A 21,606-nucleotide genomic window follows, 5' to 3' on the forward strand; every position below is an offset into this window, starting at 1 on the left:
ACTTAGTTTTACTCCTCAGAAAAAGTATATTTGACTGTCCTCAACCAAGTATTTCTAGATAAAGTAATCGTACCATTAGACATATTTTAACCACACCCTCACCCTCCACCTACTACTGAAGAAACTAGACTCAAGAAACAATACAGTTTATCAGGAATACGATATCTTTGTATAAGCCAAACCAAAATGTCATTTACATTCACAGACTTATCTGTAACTAAAATATTAAGCCTTTATATCTACAGAAGTGATAGGAATGGCTTTAATATCCACGTGTTTGTTTCCTTCTCACTTTCATAATTCATTCTAAATCTCACTGCATAAAGCTTGCTTTTAAAATAAATTTAAAATGAGCATTTGTTCACAAGAAACACAAAGCATGCTTTAAGTATATATATATAGAGTCCTGCTGAGTTTTATCTGCCTAAAATGGAGACAAACCTCATGCATCAGCCTGCTATTGGTAGGCATCATACATCTACAACACCAACCACCACTGAGCTTATTACTTATGTTGTGTCTATAAAGAAAAAAATGCCAAAGCTTCTCCATTCACACATACTGCAGCTCCACACAAATAAACCAAGAGTCACAAAGAAAGCAGGTCTAAGCCCATAAGACCCACTAAGTCTGCTGATACATGAGGAAACATCTTAGTCATAGGTGACTCTGTAGTTAGAAATACAGACTCCACACTCAACAGACTGGACAAGAACAGAGTACTTGGACTTGGTAAGTTGCTTGTCTTGTGCTAGGATTGTGATGTCACAGGGACCCTAAGGTCACTTAAACAAGAAAAGTATGACTATGATCTGGTTGTGGCCCATGTGAGCGTGAATGATTTGAGACATTCTACCTAGACAGGCATACAGAGAGACATAATCAAACTTACTATGCATGTACTATAGGCAGGAAAGACACTTGTCTTAAATAGTATCTTGCCTTTACCAAGAATGATGCATAGATACCAAAATGAGATAACAGGCTTTAAAAGTTGACTAATTACTTGATGTAATTTTAAGGGGATACAGTATGTGTATCCAGGAAAGAGATGATGGATATGAATTCATGTTTCACCAGGGTCGGCTTGCAACTCTTATTCCAGGGCTTGCTCATACTGGCCTTTGATATTTATTTATTTATTTATTTATTTATTTATTTATTTATGTATTTATTTATTTGTCATTTGTTAACCAAGTTAGTCCACCTGAGCCAAAGACCCATTTTCAGTGGACACCCAAGGAGGAAAGCTCCAAAATGTGCCAAAAAATTATATAAAGTCAAGAGTGTACAAATTGTTTAAAAATTACATAAATTCATTAATATAGATATTAAAAAATTACATAGATTTAAGAGAGTATAGATTAAAAATGAACAATTACATGGAAGGTATATACAAAATAAAATGGTAGGTTATAAGGAACAGAGCCAGACTTCAGTAGGTAACATAAGATGAAATACCTATCCAGGTCTAGAGCAAACAGTTTTATATCCACGTTGGCATTACATTGTATTATTGAAAGCCATCTAGATAGGCAACATAGCATAGACGAGTTGCTATTAACAAAAAAAAAAAAATATATATATATATATATATATATATATCTACTTTATAAGTTCAAAAATACACTTCTTCGAACTCACACAGTAGACCCTGAGTTACGTGAAAGTGCACTTAATCAAAAGTGCACTTTCGCGAAACCCACTTCAGCGAACGGGCTACTACTGACTTTAGTGCAGGGTTAGGGTTAGGGTGCGGGTCATGGTAAGGGGATAGCTAATAGGGCTATCCCCTTACCATGACCCACGCCCTAACCCTAAGGTCCGTAACTACTGCACCACAGTGGAGGACATAGTATAATTTCCTGCTGTCCTTCACTGTGGTGCGATCCATTCATAGAAGCAAGTTTGCGAAAGTGCACTTTCGAATAAGTGCACTTTTGCATGACTGAGCGGTCTACTGTTCTTTTTCGAATACGATGAAAAGCAGTAGACATATATATATATATATATATATATATATATATATATATATATATATATATATACAGTGAAACAGCTGATAGCATCTCATTGGCCTAGTCAAAATTTATTCCATCAATAATCCTAGGAGATACAGTTTTAGGCTATGGAGAGGTGGATGGGGGGGGGGGGGGGTAGGATCCTGGCAAGAGCAGGAGCTTGAGTTAGAAAGGTAGTTTTTCAGTTCTTTTTTGAAGCTTTAGTGTCTTTGATATTTTGAATATTGTGTGTGGGGGGGGGTTGTGCCTGGCTTGGGACACTGTGCTTTTGTAGAGTAGTTTGCTGATGTTTTTATTAGGTTTGTAGATGTCAAGAAGGAATTGATCGGAATTGAGCAGTACGAGTAGGAGTATAGACAGATACTAGAGAGGAGAGGGAAGGACAGGCTGAGGGTTTATTTAGTAAGGAGTGAGTGATTTATAGCTGGGATAGGAGCAGTAGTTGGGGAATTCAAGCCATTGAAGTTGTTTTCGAGCAAGGCAGTAGTGGGATTTGTGTGGTAAGTTGCTGGCAAATCTAGCTATTTTGTTATATGTTTATTCAAGTTTAGTTATTAAGGTTGATTGTAAATGTGTATGTATTGTAGAGATGTAGAGAAGGCAGGAGAGGAGGAATGCCTGTGCCAGAGAAGGTTTGGAGTCAGAGGACAGGAATTTTCTATTTCTACAGAGTAGTCCCAATTTTGGATGTGTCTTTTTAATACATTGTTGAATATGGAGGACAAATGTTAATTGGTCATTGATTATGGTGCCAAGGAGCGCGGTGTGTGATTCAGCTTTAATAACAGTGGTATCAAGAGATGAGAGATGAGATGGTAAGGGTGGTTTTATGATGGGAGAGAGATTTAGGAAGGAAGAGAAGGAGTTTTTTTTTTTAGTGTTTAGGATGAGTTGGTTATCAATTAACCATTGTTAGATGGTGAGAAATGAGCTTTGAGGAATAGAATGAAAGTTAGAGATGTTATCAGAGAGGGAGATAAGGGTAGAATTGTCAGCATATTATTTAAGGGAGGAGTTGCTGCAGGATGAGTAGAGGTGGTTAGTAAAGATGTTGAAAACATGACCCAGAAAAGAGCTTTGGGGGACTCCTGTCTGGGTAGGTAAAAGAGGGGACCAGGTGATGACTGTAACCAATTAGTAAGATAACTGGAGAAAGAGAGAACAGCAGAGGTGGGGAGGTTGAGATCAGAGAATTTAGTTAGTAGCTTAGTGTGAGAAACAGTATCAAACGCTTTTGAGAGGTCAAGGAATAGACAGGACAGTAGTTGTTTTTTGTCTGTAGCCTCTGCAACAGTATAAGTGAAAGATAGAAGGGCAGTGGAAATACTGTGATTTAGCCTAAAGCCATGTTGAGTGGGGGGTCAGAAGGTTTTCTTGAATTAGGTATTTGAGAAGCTGATTCTGAATGCATTTTCCAAGGATTTTAGAGAGTGGGGCGAGACTGGCTAATGGTCTAAAACTGGAAGCATCTGTGCAGTTACCTCCTTTGTGTAGAGGTATGGTATGGAAAGATTTCCAGGTGTCAGGGGCAGTAGATTCTTGAATTGATCTGTTAACAAGTATTGAGATAAGGTAGGCTATAGAGTCAGCTGCTAGTTTAAGAAAGAGGGCGGATAGGTTATCAGTAGAGGGGGCACATGGTTTTAGTTTAAGCATAAGAGATTTTATATGAACAGTAGGGACTGGTTTAAAAGAGAAGGGGTGGTATTGGTAGTAGTGGAAAAGGTGGGGATGGATTTTTATTTTGGTTAGCGTGGGTTAGTTTGTAGATAGATTCAATGAAGTAAGAATAAGTAGTGTGGCAGTTTCTTGAGGTGTGTTGTTAGGGAAAGGGTTAGGGGTAGTAGGTCTTCCAGGGTGGAGGATTTTATTAATGATATGTCAAAATTTGGGGGGGGGGGTTAGAGTGGTGGGTGGATTGGGCATCATAGTAGATTATTTTTCTTGTTAATTTGCTTTTTGAGGAGGTTTCTAAGTTCTTTGTATTTTTGGAGTAGCATAGGGGATTTAGTTTTTAGCCATTGTTTCCATATGCTATCTCTTTTTTCATAAGAGACTGAGACCCTTTTGTGAGCCAGGGGGCATGGCTAGTTTTTATTCTAGTTTTCCTCAGTGGTGCTAGGGAGTAAGTATACAGAGGAAAGTGTTGTTAAATTCTAAAACTGCATTGAGGGGAAGAAGGTGTTGGAGGTTGGACCAATTAAGTAATGAGAGTGTATTGTTAAAGGTTTCAGAATCAAAGTGGGAATGGTTGTGGCAGTCTCTATGTAGGTGGGACTTGGGAGTTTGAAGAGAGTGTCTTTGCACATAAACACGGAGGTGGTCAGTCGGGGAGTCAGGTAGAGTGCCGGGGTTATGATAAAGTTTTAGATTGGTAATTAGGATCCAGTCCAGGATGGAGCTGTTATTGTGGCTTTTATTTAAGCGGGTGGATGTTGCAATTAGCTGATTGAAGCCATAGAGGTTGATACTGCGATTAAGAGAGCGGGTTGACATTTATTTCCAGTCAATATTGACATCTCCAAGGATAATTGTCTTGTAGAGAATATGGAGTGAGATCCGTGACAAGATAGGTTCAAGGATGGGTATATTATTTCCAGGTGGTATATAGATGGCTGCTATAGCAAATTTTTTTGCTGCCCCAATAATGCTTTTTTTTAAGCAGAGTCTCCCTCCCTGGAAATTTCTACATAACATAAATATAAACATCAACTTGGTGGCACTACTCAATGTTAGCAGTCTAAACAGAAAGATGCCAGTGTTTGATGTCCTCCTGTACCTTGAGCTCATTCATATGTGTGTGTAGTTACTGAGACATGGTTTCAATGTAATAACAGCACTCCAACTAATACCAGAGTTTAGTACCCATCATACCTTCAGGCCCTCTGGAGGAGAATCGGTATATGTCAGAAACACTATCACCACATCAAATTACCCACAACCATAACATGGAGTTCATGGAGATCCAAATCCCACTTAACAAATCATTCTAAGTTCATAGTTCGTATCCCCAGTATAATTACTCCTTTTCTCATTCACAAAAAATGTCTCAAGCATCCAAAGATTTTTTGTTTTCTTTTCTCATTGGCTTAGGAAGTGAACTTCTGGAATCCTTAATTCCTCCTTCCATCCACTATATTCAAGGTCTGCTAGCAAGTCTTTTGCAATACTCCACTGAAAATTCCACAGACCTAGCAATAGATATAAATATTAATTCAGACTTACCACAGACAAAGTTGTTCACTTCCTCTTTCTAGCTTAAAAGTGTTATGGGTCTGCCCTGTGTCTTACATGTAGTGGGTCATGAAGGTACACTTTTACTGGGAAGTGTCCATACAGGCATCACCACAATGTGCTCATACCATCTCATCTGGCTCCCACAACATGGAGGTGAATGGACTACATGCCAAGATCCTTCTAGACTGCCAATGAGTCATGGACAGTGAAGCCAGTTAACTTGAGAAGAAACAGCATTTCTGCTGACTGTATCTGTGATCTCATCTTCTTGGTCATGACCTAAAGCTCATAACCATAGGTGAATATGAGGACAAAGAATGACCAGTAAACTGAGAACTTCATCCTATACTAATCTCTAAATTCACCACCACACACCTATACAACACATACAGTACTATCACCACTGTACCCCACTGATGGTCCATCTCCTCATCCTCTTTACCTACATTCGTGACAACATCTGAAAATACCTAACTCCTACAGCTAAGTTAGCTAAGTCTTCTTCATTTGTAAAGGGCAATCCACTCAATTCCACAAAAGAATGGCGATCTCTGACATGGGAATGCTAATTTTCTTACCAGCAACTTCACACTTCACATGGAATCACTCCAGTGGATGCTGAAGATCACTGGAGGCTATAGGTCAATATATCTGAAGATCCCCCTCATGTCCACATTCTGAATACTTTCCAGACCCTCACTGTGCCTTCATATGAAAATCACATGTAGGAAAAGGGACAGGATGCCACACTGGTGAAGCGTTATGCCCCCCTTGAATGTACTCAATTTAATGCTCAGAATGTGGGCATAACTCTTATTCCACAAATAGAGAGAATGAATGGCATGGAAAAGTGGCCCTGGGATACCGCACTCTTTTAGCACTTACTACAAGACATTCAAGGGTACAATGTCATACATTTTCTCCAATCCACAAAATACATACATAAAGTACTAACAAACTCCCATGATCCCTCTGATATCTGTGCAAGACCAAATAGCTGATTTGCTGCTCCATGGCCACGGCAGAATTCACATACATCCTCCTAAATTAGAGGCTTAATTAATTAATTAATTAATTTATTTATTTAACATTTGTTGACTGGGAAAGTCCGACTAGGACTGAGACTATTTTCAGTGAAGGTCCAGGGAGAAATGATCCAGATGCATGTTTTTGGAATGGGGGAGGAAATCGGAGCACCCAGAGAAAACCTACGTGAATGCAGAGAGGACATGCAGATGCTGCACAGAAGGCACCCCAGCCGAGAATCAAACTGGAGAACCTCTTGTTGTGAGCTGGCAATGTTAACCACTGCACCACTGTGCCACCCAGTCTTTAGGCAAAGGCTCCTTTCCACATCCTTGCATATGTTTTTTCAGGGATGTTAAAAAATGAAATTCATCTATACCCAGAACACACCTTTCTAAAAATGGTGACTGTTATGCCACTTTGTCAGTCTAGAGGCACTGCTCACTCTTCCACACAACAAACAAAATGCTTGGTAGCAATGAAACCCCAATAATAGCTAGCAACCCCACCATTTCCATACTTATCTTTTATACTCCTGCAGTCTTTACACAACTAGACTGCTGAAGATAATGATCTCATCTACTAAAATGGAACCATTTTCACCATCTGCACTTCATAGCAATACTTCTTGTTACCTATGAATCATACTTGCTTGCTATTCTGCAAATTTTATCTGAAAAAAAAATGAATCATTCAACTACCTTTTTTGCATAAAAATAATAACTTTTGTGCATACCATTTTGCCCAAATCATCACAGTTTATACATAGGTTCATAGGTTGGTACTAGGCTATTGGCCCTAGGGCCTATACAAGCCTAGCCACAACAATTCCCTAGATATTTCTTCCCACAATATTTACTTCCCTGGACCCCTGTCTAGCAGGGTGACTGACATGATCCCTGGGGTGAATTTCCTATCTCCCATCCAATCATCAAGGTTCCTTTTGAAGAGACCAAGGAGGTGGTCTGCTTGACATGTATGGGCAGTCTGTTCCAGAGTATGGGGAGTCTCTGGGTCAGGAACCTATCCCTCCAGCATGTCTTGTCCATTGTGATGACAAGGTTTAGATCCCTGGAGTGTGTGGCTCTGAGGGAATGGGATTTCTTTAAGTGGAGCATGTCCAACAGCTCAGGGTTTGACGTGGCCTTGTATGTTAAGCAGAGATTGCCTCTGAGCAGATGATATGCAACCGAGTATAGCTGGAGTTTTTTTTAGACGGTCAGTATAGAGCATCTGTTTTAGCCCTGTGATTCTTTTAGTGTGGTATTTCTGCGGCCTTTCCAGCTGTTGCATATGTGTTGTGAGGTACATACCAAACAGGGCGTTGTACTCTATAATGGGTCTAATGAGGGATGAGTACAGTGGGACAATGACCTCCTTTTTTTCTGGATGAAAAGCCCTAAGTTATGAGTTATGCCACAACGAAGGATTTCCTGACTGTTCTGGTGATGTGGTTATTGAAGGTGAGACCACAGTCCACCTGTGTCCCTAAGTCTCTCATCACACTTTTGGTGTTTAGTGTACTGCCACCTATGTGATAATTCATGGGTACATGGTTTTTCCCAAAGAGGATAACTATACATTTCTTGGCATTAAGCTTGAGCCCATGGCTCTGGCACCAAGCATATGTTTCTGTAAGGCCCTTTTGTAGAGTATCCACATCATTTGGGGATTCAATAATGGCTCCCAGTTTGCAGTCATCTGCAAACTTTGTTAGCCAGAGTCCTTTAGTGTTGGCCTGTACTTCAGAGAAGTAGATGCCAAACAAGAGTGGTCCCAGGACTGAACCCTGAGGTACTCCACTTGTCACTTGTCTGGAGCTGGATTTGGAGTCGGCTACTTTTACAGTCTGGGTTCTGTCAGTAAGCCAGATGGCAGCCCAATGAGTGACGTAGAGATTTATGCCCCGCTTAGTAAGTTTATCTATGATTCCAGAGTGGGGGATGGTGTCGAAGGCCTTTGTGAGGTCCAGATAGGCTGTGTGGACCGCCTTACCGTCGTCCTCAGCTCTGCAGACTGATTCGAAGAAGTCAATCAGGTTCAGGAGACAAGATCAGCCCTTCCCGAACCCAAACTGGGTGGGGTCCAGAGTTTGAAGGTTGCCAATGTCTTTGTTTATAAGTTCCATGATAATGCATTCCATGGCTTGCAGATCAGGCTCGTCAGACTGATGGGACGGTAGTTCCTGGGATCCAAGGTGGATCCCCACTTGTGGAATGGGATAACTGTAGCTGTGTGCCACTCAGTGGGCATGAAGCCTGAGGTGAGGCTATGATTAAACATGACACTTAGGTGAGGTGCCAGTTCATTTTGTAGTTCATGTAGTACACAGCCCGGGATGTCATCTGGTCCCATGGATGCTGTATTCTTAGCTTTGGAGAGTGTAGTTTCTACCTGTGTGGCCGTGATTACTAGAATTTGCAATCTTTTGGTATTGAGATGGGCCCTTTAGGGGGTGAGAGGGGGTGAAGCTGACACTAAATTGATCTGCCAGGATATTGGCAATATCCTTGGGATCAGTATATTTAATGCTGTTCTGTTGTAGCTCAGGGCATATCTGAGCATTGCCATTTAGATTCTTGACATAACTATAGAATGCCTTGTGGTTGTCTTTGGAATCTTTGGCAATTTTATTTTTGTAACTAGCTTTGGAGGATGTTATGAGGGATCTCAGCTTCTTACTGATGCTGGTAAGGGAGTTTTTCAAATTTATGGGTCCTAGTATTCAAAAATATCATTTGCAGTCCCTTAAAGGTGCTGTGAATGATGTTGCTCTTCTATGTCCTGACAATAGCATGATTCATAAAACTGAATCACACTACTATCAGGGCTTTAGATGAGCAACATCATGTATAATCCCTTTGAGAGACCACTCATTGTTACAGATAACTGGTGGCATACCATGTCAGTTCCCTGGTCATCAGTCATGGCACAGAGTGATTCATAAAGGCTTAGTCTTCTGCCAGACTGTGTGCTGGGGTGCAGTGATATGATATGTTAATGTGGTGATCTTGAACATTGGCTATTTCCACAGTTTGGAGAACTACTGGACCAGAACTAAGGATGAGGAATTTGTATGTTGGAAGCAACACATTCTTCACAACAGGGAATCCTTTCTTGGTAGATTTAGTCTACCGTGCAAGAGATTTTTTTTTAAGTTTAGCAGTGATGTCCTTTGCTCTCAGCTCTGCTAACTAAGCAGTACATCAATAGGGAATGGGAACACTGCAGTCACAAGCATTACCTCTACTGTACATATATGATTTAGGTCCCATGCTTTACCTCCTTGAAACCAAACTGTATGCAGGATCTTGTGGGGCAAGTCATTTGTCTTTGTATGCCATGCATGAAGTACAGTGCTTACACAATGGACAAGTCTACATACAATGTAGTGTAAGAAAGGTTATGAACTGCAAAGGGGTATGATATATCATTCTACAGAGTATCATCCCTGGTCCAAAATGCACATTGTTTATGAACAGCACTCACAGTCATCCCTGGCAGGATGCCATCAATGCACATGGAATGTTTTGACTTCCATGCATAAAGAAACATGCATTTGATTCTCCCCAAGCAAAAACTTGTTTTGCAAATTATATAACTCCAAAGCAAGGTTTTACAAATAATTCTAATTCCCAAGCCATGCCCTGATCAACTCTACCATTACTCATTAAATGTAGGACTTAATTTTAATAAAACAATATATTAGCTTTGCCATCTTAATAATATCCTGGAAACAAATCTATTCACTCCTACAAATCGCATCCATGTCTTTATATTATTCATAGTAAATGAAGCTGCTTAAACTTTTCTACATTCCTCTCTTAATATATCCCATACACTAACATATTAATTTCTATAAATCACATTTAGCATCTTTACATAAACCATACCGAGTGAAACTGCTTTCAATTTTCTACGTTCTTCAGTCGGTTTAAAAATTATATTTGCCTCAGTATAGGTCCATGATTCTTTTTTTTCCCTTTTTTGATCCATGGCATCTTACTAAAGTATTGTTTAGATATGGATGGTGTTTAATATATAATATGATTAATCACAATTATATATATTACTTACGTTTCTAGATGCAGACAGTTCTCACAGTGCACAAGATTCCCATGGATCACAGAGCAGAGAAGGTATGTACACCTTTGTACACATCTGTAATGTAACTGATATATTTTGCAGCAGCATGCATATTGTCAAAACTATTGTTTCGGAATTATTAGAATAATGAAATTCTGTTTTTATTTGTTGAAGTTGAAGAAACGATACCAGAGATTGTTACTCTGGTTTTTGGTCACTTTGATTGTTCCAGGATAATATGTACTGTGGTAGAGTATAAATAAAATTAGATTTTAAACATACAACCGTTAATATAAGTAAATTAGCAGCACAACACACCATAACTATGAGAAGAAAGGCAAGTTTTGGTGACTGAGTGATCTGGTCTAAAATTTCCTTGAAATCCATTATTTTAGTTGGTATGCAAGTAGTTGGGAGGGTGGCTTAATGGTTGAGTTGTTTGCCTTACAAACGCAAGGTGCAGGGTTTGAGTCTCACAAGGGATAATTGGCTATGCTTAAAATGGCTTGCAAGGGCAGTTAGCTTAGTACTAACCTATGAATCTAAATGTTGCATTCTTACTGGAGTTTTTGAGGAAAACTAAAAAGCAGTGGCTGATATTAATGGTATCACTGATGTCACTTAAAAACAAACAGAAACACAGCTGCTGAGTCACACCTAGAACTATAAAAGGCATTGCCTAGTAGTAAAGAGCCAATGCACCATTATATCTGGAAGAGATAAGAGCAAATCTTGTCTTTAAACAATCATTTATTTTCTCATACTCAGGCTACCCGCGGTAGTGGTGCTGCGGTAGCGTTGTTGCCTCACAGCAAGACGTTGTCCCGTTAGATTCTCAGCTAGAGCGTCTTCTGTGTGGAGGCATACGTGAATGGGCGTGCCTTCACTGAAGGTTGTGCATCAGGGCTGGTAACTCGGCACATAAAAATCCACTACCAAACATTAGTAGACCGGAGTTCCGCTGTGGCGACCCCTAACCGGGATAAGCCGAAAGACACAACAAGGCTTTTTAAAGTAGAAAGAAAATAATGAAAATCAGAGTGTGGAAATTAGACTTTAATAATTTTGCTGAAAATATGCAAATTTACAAACTAAATGTAATACTGCAATTCAAAAGACTAAACACTATATTGATGCAATGAATTTATTATTTATTATTATTATTATTATTAGTGGTATTATTATTATTATTATTATTATTATTATTAGTGGTATTATTATTATTATTATTATTATTATTATTATTATTATTATTATTATTATTATATTCATGCAGTTCCATATACCTATGCCAAACAATTGCTTTAGTAATATAACACAGAGGATTATTAGGAGACCTCCCATCATAATCAGGCTGTTATGTGTTCAAGGAACAGATTCAAGAACTTCATCTTATCAGCAAAGAAGAACTGGTGAATTTCATTAATCCATTTTGAGAACCCGTAATGAATAGTTATGCTTGAAATTCTATTCATATTCTCTGTGATACATAAACATTTTTAGATTCTATGCTGTACCACGTTTTTAATGTGTTAAACATGCAGCTTGCCAGGCATTTAATTACAAAAAAGTCGATATCAAAAAACAGCATTTGTTTCAATAAACATGGTATGCCTTGATAGAAACAGTAAAATATATGTGGCAGCAAGAAGTATTTGACACAGATACACACACGTACATTTTATAAATATATATATATATATATATATATATATATATATATATATATATATATAGGTCTACTTCAAAAGAACAAAAACCCACATTACCAAAGACGACATCAGCGAGATGACATTATCAAAATCTGACTTTAATGAATGACCACAATGCCAAAGGATTTCACAGGGTAAGTATCCAGGTGACCAACAAGGGGAAACTTGCCCTCTGCCCCACTGTAGTGCAATCCTGGAGTTGGTATATTTATTTTGGGAGGGTGTGGGCTTCAGGTAGTGTGGTGTGTTTCGTTGCTAGATGGTGGCCAACTGGATACTTACACTGTGAAATTCTTTGGCATTGTGATCGTTCGTTAAAGTCAGGTTTCAGCAATGTTGTCTTGGTGATGTCATTTTCGGTAATGTGGGTTTTCATTCTTTTGAAGTAGACCCATATATATATATATATATATATATATATATATATATATATGTGTGTGTGTGTGTGTGTGTGTGTGTGTGTGTGTGTGTGTGTGTATACAGTTAATGTGAAACAGAATTAGTGCTTAATAACTGCACATTACATAGCCTGTCAGTGAAACTTCATCTGTGTCCCCAGGTTCATTAGTGTGCATTAATGTTGTTCAATATACTATGTTTGTTGCTAATGCATAGCACAGAGGCAGGCAGCATACTAATTGTTTTGACAAGTACAATAATGGACAGACTGTAGTATTAAGCTGCACGTCTCACATAAAGATCAAAGCTCTATCCATTCACATAAAATCTCAGCCTAAATGCAGTACCATATAGCAAAGGCACTGGTCTGTGGGCTATAAGCCTTCCACCACCACAAGCTCAGAGAAGACTGGTAGAAATGTTCAAATAAATTTTAACTCCATTTCCAGGTACATGAGTCTGGACAAGGACAGGGTAGGAATTACTTGTCTGTCCTTCATCAGGATCCATGATATCACAAGGACTCATCAGTTCCTCACACTGTGTAAATATGAATAAGACTTGGAGGTTATCCATGTGGGCATTAATGACTTGTAGCACTGTACCCTGAAGGATATGTAGAGAAGCATGTTGGATCTCGCCATATATGTGCTGTATGTAAGATTCTGGCCCTGGGTAAAATCCTATATTTGCCTGGAAATGATGCCTAAATACAAACACAAGATACTGACTTCATTCATTGGATAAGTAGTTGATATAATTCTAGAGAGATACAGTATGTGTCATCCTGGAAGAAGACAGAAGGTAGGCCAACCTGCTTTGCTAGAGATGCCCTATACATCTTCCTCCATGGCTTGCACTTTTAGGCCAAAGCCCTTGCTGCCCCCATAGTGCCTTTTGTAGGCCATGACTGACTGCTGAACATTCAAACATTGTAAACAGTGACACTGGAAATCCAAATTCTGAATGTATCAAGATCGTTCTTCTAAATGCCAGAAGTTTTAACAACTGTCTGATCTTGAGGATCTGCTGTATCTACAACACATCCATGTTTGTGTTATAACTTAGACTTTTTTTGTGCAAGGATAACACTCTCTCCTTGCCTTGATTCAGCATTTACCATGCCTTCATACTTGAGGAACACCGTGGATCATCCCCAAGCCTTTAGTGTCACCATTCTTGTAGGATCACCAATTACTAGACTTCTCATTTATTTATTTATTTATTTTACATTTGTTTACCGGGATAGTCAAACTCGACACATGTCCATTTTCAGCGGTGGCCCAGGGAGAAAAGCTCTAATTTACATACATAAGTCAAGAAGAAACAAACAAAACATAATCCAAGAATAGCAAGCAGTACATAGTAAAAAGCTCCAGATAACATATATCAGTCAAGAAGAAACACACATCTCATAATAGCATGCAGTACATAGTAAAAATAATATACATTCATAAGAATACTATCAATGGGATTAATATAGAAATCACACATTGTAAATGAGTCACTCATAATACTTTAAATGGGATTAATATAGAATTTGCACATTGTAACTGTGTCAGATGTTGAAGGTAGTCAAACTGTTGCTAAGTAAAAAGGTGAAGCAGCATAACAGAGTACTAACACTATGAGTGGGAAAATAGAGAATAAGTTGGTAGTAAGCATAATGACTAGATTGGGCAAATTAAAGTAGTGATTATTGGATCAATACAAGATAGAAAAGGGTTAGCTCTGTAGATATTGCAGGATTTTATATGAGGCCTATTGGTTCTATGATGGAAAATATATTTTTAAGCAGATGTTTACCCTGGGGAGTCACAGGAGCATAACCAGTTGTTAATATAGTGTGTTTTCAAGAGTTTTTTAAATTGTGTAGCAGAGCTATTAGATGTCAGGTGGCTAGGTAGAGTATTCCAATCTTTAGAAATAGAGTAACCAAAGAGAGATTTCCTAGCATCATTATTATGTTTAATGACATTTATGAGGTTTTGGTTACTAGATCTTAAGGTTCTTGTTGTTGTATAGGGCTGAATTAGATTCTAGAGCACTGGGATTTTATCAGGATAGTAGTATAACTTGTGTGCAAGTGACAATTGATTGAGTTGCAGTAGCTGAGGCAGCTCAAGCCAGTTTAGCTGTTTGAGTAATACCCAGTGATGGGTCCTATATGAGGTCTCTGTAGCAATCCTAGAAATCTTGTTATAACAAGACTCTAATTTGTTTAAGTCAGTCTTGCAAAGGTTAGTTAGAACTGGAGACACGTAGAGTAGGGTAAATAAGAGATGTTTCCTAGCTATTGTGGCTTTACCATGTTTAGTAAGAAACTGCTTGTTCCAATAGAGGACTCCTAGTTTTTTGTGAACTTTCTTGATAGTTTGGGCTATGTGAATGTCAAATCTCAGGTTGTTGTTTATTTCTACATCTAACAGTTTTGTGTGGGGGTGGTTGGGGTGATCTTGGTTATGTTTTTGGACATGATGATAAAATTATCACTTGGAGGGGGAGATCTACATGGACTGAAAAGTAGTAGTTTTGTTTTATTGGGGTTAAGAATAAGCTGGGAGTGAGTGAACCAGGTTTCGACTAATGAAAAGCAGTTTTGGGTTAGGGAGTGAAGGTTATCAAATGTGGGGACGGCACATATAAGGGTGATGTCATCTGCGAATTGTACTACTCTATTCTATGCTTCCGCCATATACATCAATCTATCAAAACACAATCTAAGCAAGTTTGAAACTAGCTGTAATAACATAGCTAGATTTGTCACTGCCACCCCTTTCAGAACCCACCATTGTCACAACCTTAAACAACTTGGATGGTCAGAACTACAAAACCATCTACTGTATAAGCAACTGCTTATCTCACATAATATTCTTCATCACCCAAACAATACCCCAATCCTCTCCAACCTGATCTCCCCATATAGAAATCTTGCAACACTTCGCTCAGCAAATAAGCTATTAATCTCCAATATTAAATCAAACAATAAAGCTGGGGACTCACTTTTTACTAACATTGTGGGTAAAATCTGGAACAATCTTCCTAGTACACTCACGTCTCTCTCATCCACACCACTCTTCAAGAAACATCTTAAAGAACATCTGAAATTTCATTGGCTTTGTCCCTGTTCTAAACCAGACTAAACCCTACCTTTTCCCCCTTAATGCTCTTTTTTCTATACCCCTTCCTTCCAACCTTTGTCCCCTCCACAGCTTTAATCAATAGAATCTAACCTTATTCTAGCCCTTGTGATTCTTGCCTTCTTCTGCTCTCTCTTTCTCTTTCTCAGACCTACTAATCATTATTTTTTTTTCAGAATACTGAATGTCCTTGTACTCAGTTGTATTTTAAACCTTGCACAGCCTGTGAGCTATTATTACAGAAACACTTTTTGATTCTCTTAAATCTTTTTTTTAATTTCTTTGTATTTGAATTTAGTCATTTTTTAACTATTGTAACCTTTTTTGTAATTTACTAATGCTTGGAGCTTATCTCCCTGGGCCTCTACTGAAAATGGACATGTATCCAGCTAGACTAGCCCAGCCAACAAATGTAAAATAAATAAATAAATACTACCAAGGTAATGGGTGTGGAGGAAGACAGCCGGTTGGTAAACAGAGAGAAAAGTAATGGGCCAAGGATGAAGCCTTGAGGGACTCCTAAGGATACTGGTAAAAGAGGAGACAGTTGGTTCTGCCATTGGACTGCTTGCTGTCATCCCGATAGGTAACTTTTGAACTATGAGATGCAGGAGGTGCTGATGTTTAGGACCGATGGCATATTAAGAAGCATATTGTGGCTGACTATGATGAAAGCTTTAGATAGAACCAAAAATAGAGTAGAAATAAATTGTCCACTGTTTCTGTAGTGGTTAACTATGTTTGTAAAGGACATTAGTGCTGTGTTGGTGCTGTGGAAGGATCTAAAGCCGTGCTGAGATTTAGATAGCAGATTGTTACTTAGGAGGTAGTCCATTAGTTGGGTGTGAACAACTCACTCTTTCTAATATTTTTGATAAGGGGGATAGAATAGCAATTAGATGGTAGTTAGTGAGTTCTAAGGAGTTACCTCCTTTGTGTAGTGGTATTATATGTGAGGTTTTCCATATAGTAGGTACCTTGCACCCCGATATAGATTTAGTAATGAGAATAGCAACAGAATAGGCTATTGCCTGTGCAGCTATCTGAAGGACTTCTGCTGGTAAATTGTCAGTGGCCAGGATGGTTGTTTTAAGTTTATAGAGTAGTTTTAAAATAGATTTGATCGACACTAGGTGCAAGCTAAAGTAGAAGATATTATCTTGTGTGTTTGTTCTATTTTGGTGGATGGTAGCATAGGGCAACTAGCATTATTCTGGGTATCTGCAAGGGCTTGAACTGTTTTGGTGAAATATTTATTGACTTGAGTGGGAGTGTTATCATGGTTGTTTACCACTGCTGGCATTGGAGTAGCAGATTTCCCTGGCTGAAGTACAGAATTTATTGCAGCCCAGAATTTTTGTGGATTGTAAGCATGTTTTTTCTGGATGTTTTGGTAGTAGTTAATTTTGTCTAGTTTAATTAGTTTATTTGATTTATTTTGGAGTTCTAAGTAGTTTTGTCTTGTTGTTTGGGTTTTGTTTGTGTGAAATTGTATCCAAGCTTTGTCCCTGTCTTTGAGAATGGATTTAGTTTCTTTAGCCACAGGGCATACTTTGCGTGTATTCTTATAGTTCTGGTGGGTGCATGATGGTTTACTATTTGTAAGTAAGTAAGTCAAGTTAAAGTAGTGTAAAAATAGTCCACGGAGGCAAAACGCTCAACCAAAAGATGCTTTATTCCAACAAAAATTCACAACCTTCACCACAGCTGACCTAGGTTTCGTCTATGTGACTTCATCAGAGTGTGGTGAAAAAAGCAACATATATATACACCAGTCTCAATTAAAAACATTAATAGAATAATTAACTAATTGATCAATTTATGACACCTTATAATCTAGCCTAAAAATACATTTAAAAGCAATATAGTGATGAACACATCGTACCCTATTAAAAAATGTAATTGATTTAAAATCTAAGTAAGTGTAAATACATATTAATAAATGTTAATAAATATTGTACATATACATATGAATATTAAATATAAACTATATAAAAACCTATACGCCATTTAATTGTAAATATAAATATAAATAATTCCTTGTTATTTACAATTTGAAAGTGGAAGAAAGCAACTTGTCCAATGGATATAAAAACTTCACCCTCAACATGTTAAATACCTAAGTTTCAGCAAGGGTTTAAGCAACACACACTCATTCAAACCAGGATAAATATAAGCCTGAAATCTTAGTTGCCATTTTAACTCACAAACGTCAAGATGGCAATCTAAAACTCTTCCATGTTTATCCTTGATCTGTTGTTAAACAACAAAAAACTTAAAATAATGGTCTTCATAAGCCATGATGTGTCTAGCTAAAGAATTAGTCACTTTTTTGTGTTTAATATCTAAAATGTGCTCATTAACTCTCTCCCTAAACTTCCTACAAGTCTTGCCAACATAAAATGCCGTGCACATCTGGCATTTGGCAAGATAAATCACATTTTGAGAATGACAGTCAAAGTGACCCATAAATTTAATAGAAGTGTGGTAAATTATAATTTGTCTACCTGTTATTAAAATGTGTCTACATGTCATGCATCTCCCACATTTGAAATTACCTAAGTTTTTGTTGGTCCTAATTTCAACCGGCTTAGTATTATACTCAAAAATTTCTTTTAAACTTTTGTCCTTTCTGAATATAAACTTAAGTTTGTGTGTTGCCAACCTAGAAAATTCATCCAATTTAGAGAAAGATACCCAATATTTTTCAATTATTCTAATAATGTACTCTGCATCCGCATTATAAGTTAAATTGTACAAGAAATGTTCCTTAAAAGGAACATTACTACTCACACTTCCATTTGAGACATTAAAAAATTCCTTATCACTATTTAAAATAGGTACATACAAACCACTGTCCCTTTTACTTTGAACCTCGCGTCTAATTTCTTCACACATATGTTTAGGGTACCCTCTATTCAAAAATAATTTTGACATAAAATCCAACTCAACCTGGAAGTCCACGTCCTCACTTACCATACGGGCTGCTCTTACCATTTGCCCCTTGATAATGGCTTTCTTTTGATATACTGGATGCCAACTATCAAAATGTAAGTATGAATTGGAGAATGTGGGCTTTCTGTAAATTTTAGAAATCAAACATTTCTTTGTCCTATCAAAAATCAACCTAATATCCAAATATGTGATGTTGTTATATTTAACCTCATGTGTAAACTTTAAAGTGTAGTAAATCTCAAGGCATTTATGGCACTAATCATTTTGTAAACAGCGTTTCAGTGGACTTATCTACAAACCAAATCGAGTGTTTTTTGTTAGCTGTAATCGTTGAGCGTGGTTTATGTGGCATTTCATGTCAAGAAAGTAACGGGTTTGGCAATATACTGGACAAATATGGTAAGCCAAACGAAATGACTAATTCAATGAACATTACATGTGACTCCTTTGTAAATATGAATAGTTTGCTTAATGTTGATATTCGAGATCAAGCGTTCAATTTTCATGACGAGCATGTTCAAGATGTGAATAATACTGATTCAAGCATTATAGAGATTGACCATGACTGTTGTTTGTTTGATATTGATAGCAGTTTGAACAGGATTGCTTCTACGAGGAATATTTTTGAAACAGAAGGGTGTTTAACACACAGCGACCATGATTTAAATGTAGAAAACTTGTCAATTCAAGATATTTTTTTACATGATGTTGACAGTAGTAAGAATAAGATGGTTTTTGATAGTAATCTAGTTGACATAGATGTGTGTTCAGTACACAACAATCTTAGTACAAACAGTGATGAACGGTTTAATTTATCACAATTAAGTATTTATAATTATTTAGATTTAGAGTTTAATAACAATGTACAGGAATGTATTAATTTAGATGGTTCCTATGTGGAGACAATGCAGCAACAGGAACCTATAGATAATTTGTTAAATATTGCAGGGCAGTTCAAATCAATTAATGGAACCAATACCTTTATTTCTACTATGATGGATATGAACGAGGGTGAAACTATTTTAAATGATGATGTAAATGCTATAAGTGAAGTTGGAGTATTAAATAACCCTACTATTTTATTTAATGTAGCAAAGGACTTTAAGATTTTTAATTATTCTAGTACTATTTTGGATAATGTACATGCTGAGTTTATGTCAAAAGGTTTTAATTTTGTTCCTTGTAGGAAGGCCAATATTGTTGATACCCTTATTGATTTTAGAATGTTTGTGCGCAAACTTAATCTGGCCTTGTTTTTTGAAAATGACACAACAGAAGATAGGGCCTACCAAGAAGGCAAGTTACAAAACCCTAGCACCTTTAACCCCCCATATAATAAAATTACGGAGGTTTTTCAAAATTTATGTGAACAAGACATCAGATGTTATATAAATAATAGGGAGCATTTGTTTTTGAACAACATGAACAAAGAGGATTCTGACATTTTAAAATTTTTAAAAAATATACCAAACATACGAATTATGAAACCCGACAAGGGCAGTGGAGTTGTTATTGTTGACAAAGGTGATTATGTGAGTGAGATTTTAGCCATGCTTATGAGTGACAATTATATGGAAATAAGCAGAAATGAAATTAATATAGCCTATAAAAAGGTAGAATTGAGTTTAGATGATATGCTTTTTCAAGGCGAAATTAATGAAAAAGAATTCAGTTTTATGTCTAATAGTGTACCAGTGGTTAGTAGAATCTTTGGAATTCCCAAAATACATAAAGGCCTAAACAATGTTAGGTTTAGACCTATAGTTGATGGGAAGAGAAGTAAAACTACTTTTATTAGTCAGTTTTTGGACACTAAATTAAAACCAGGCTTACAAAAGTTTCCACAAATAACTAGAGATTCGTGGCATTTACTTGACAAAATTAAGAAACTGGATTTACAGAATGACACTTGCTTTGTAACTATTGGCGTCATTAATTTGTTTACATGTATACCACATGATATGGGGTTATTGTGGTTGGAGGAACAACTTTTTGCAACAGGCATTTATGAACAACATACCATTAATTTATATGTCAGATTAATGGAAATAGTCTTAAAAAACAATTTTTTGTCTTTTGAAGAACATTTATTTCGACAATCCACGGGGGTAGCTATGGGGGCAGCTTGTGCCCCCATATATGCTAACTATATAATGGCCTATTGGGAATCTACATTTGTATTTGATAGTGAATTTAGTTCACATATTAAATTTTACACACGTTTTTTAGACGACATCCTTATCATTTGGCAAGGGGACAAAAATATTTTAGAAGCTTTTATTCGATATATTAATCAAACAGTATGGTTTTTAAAGTTTACACATGAGGTCAAATATAACAACATCACATATTTGGATATTAGGTTGATTTTTGATAGGACAAAGAAATGTTTGATTTCTAAAATTTACAGGAAGCCCACGTTCTCCAATTCATACTTACATTTTGATAGTTGGCATCCAGTATATCAAAAGAAAGCCATTATCAAGGGGCAAATGGTAAGAGCAGCCCGTATGGTAAGTGAGGACGTGGACTTCCAGGTTGAGTTGGATTTTATGTCAAAATTATTTTTGAATAGAGGGTACCCTAAACATATGTGTGAAGAAATTAGACACGAAGTTCAAAGTAAAAGGGACAGTGGTTTGTATGTACCTATTTTAAATAGTGATAAGGAATTTTTTAATGTCTCAAATGGAAGTGTGAGTAGTAATGTTCCTTTTAAGGAACATTTCTTGTACATTTTAACTTATAATGCGGATGCAGAGTACATTATCAGAATAATTGAAAAATATTGGGTATCTTTCTCTAAATTGGATGAATTTTCTAGGTTGGCAACACACAAACTTAAGTTTATATTCAGAAAGGACAAAAGTTTAAAAGAAATTTTTGAGTATAATACTCAGCCGGTTGAAATTAGGACCAACAAAAACATAGGTAATTTCAAATGTGGGAGATGCATGACGTGTAGACACATTTTAATAACAGGTAGACAAATTATAATTAACCACACTTCTATTAAATTTATGTGTCACT

The 21,606-nt window shown here is 37.1% G+C and overlaps 1 protein-coding gene across 1 annotated transcript in view; it reads left to right on the top strand.

Annotated features, from left to right (window-relative positions):
• The window catches only part of LOC122799236 (bone gamma-carboxyglutamate protein), a 77,304-nt gene that overhangs the window by 25,010 nt on the left and 30,688 nt on the right, over positions 1-21,606 (top strand). Inside the window, exon 2 of the mRNA XM_044068168.1 lies at positions 10,370-10,423. Coding sequence (XP_043924103.1) covers positions 10,370-10,423 — 54 coding nt within the window. The remainder of the gene's footprint in view (positions 1-10,369; positions 10,424-21,606) is intronic.

Source organism: Protopterus annectens, chromosome 1.part0 (genome assembly GCF_019279795.1).
Source record: "Protopterus annectens isolate FY-2018-M chromosome 1.part0, PAN1.0, whole genome shotgun sequence".
In the NCBI taxonomy this organism is placed as follows: domain Eukaryota; kingdom Metazoa; phylum Chordata; order Ceratodontiformes; family Protopteridae; genus Protopterus; species Protopterus annectens.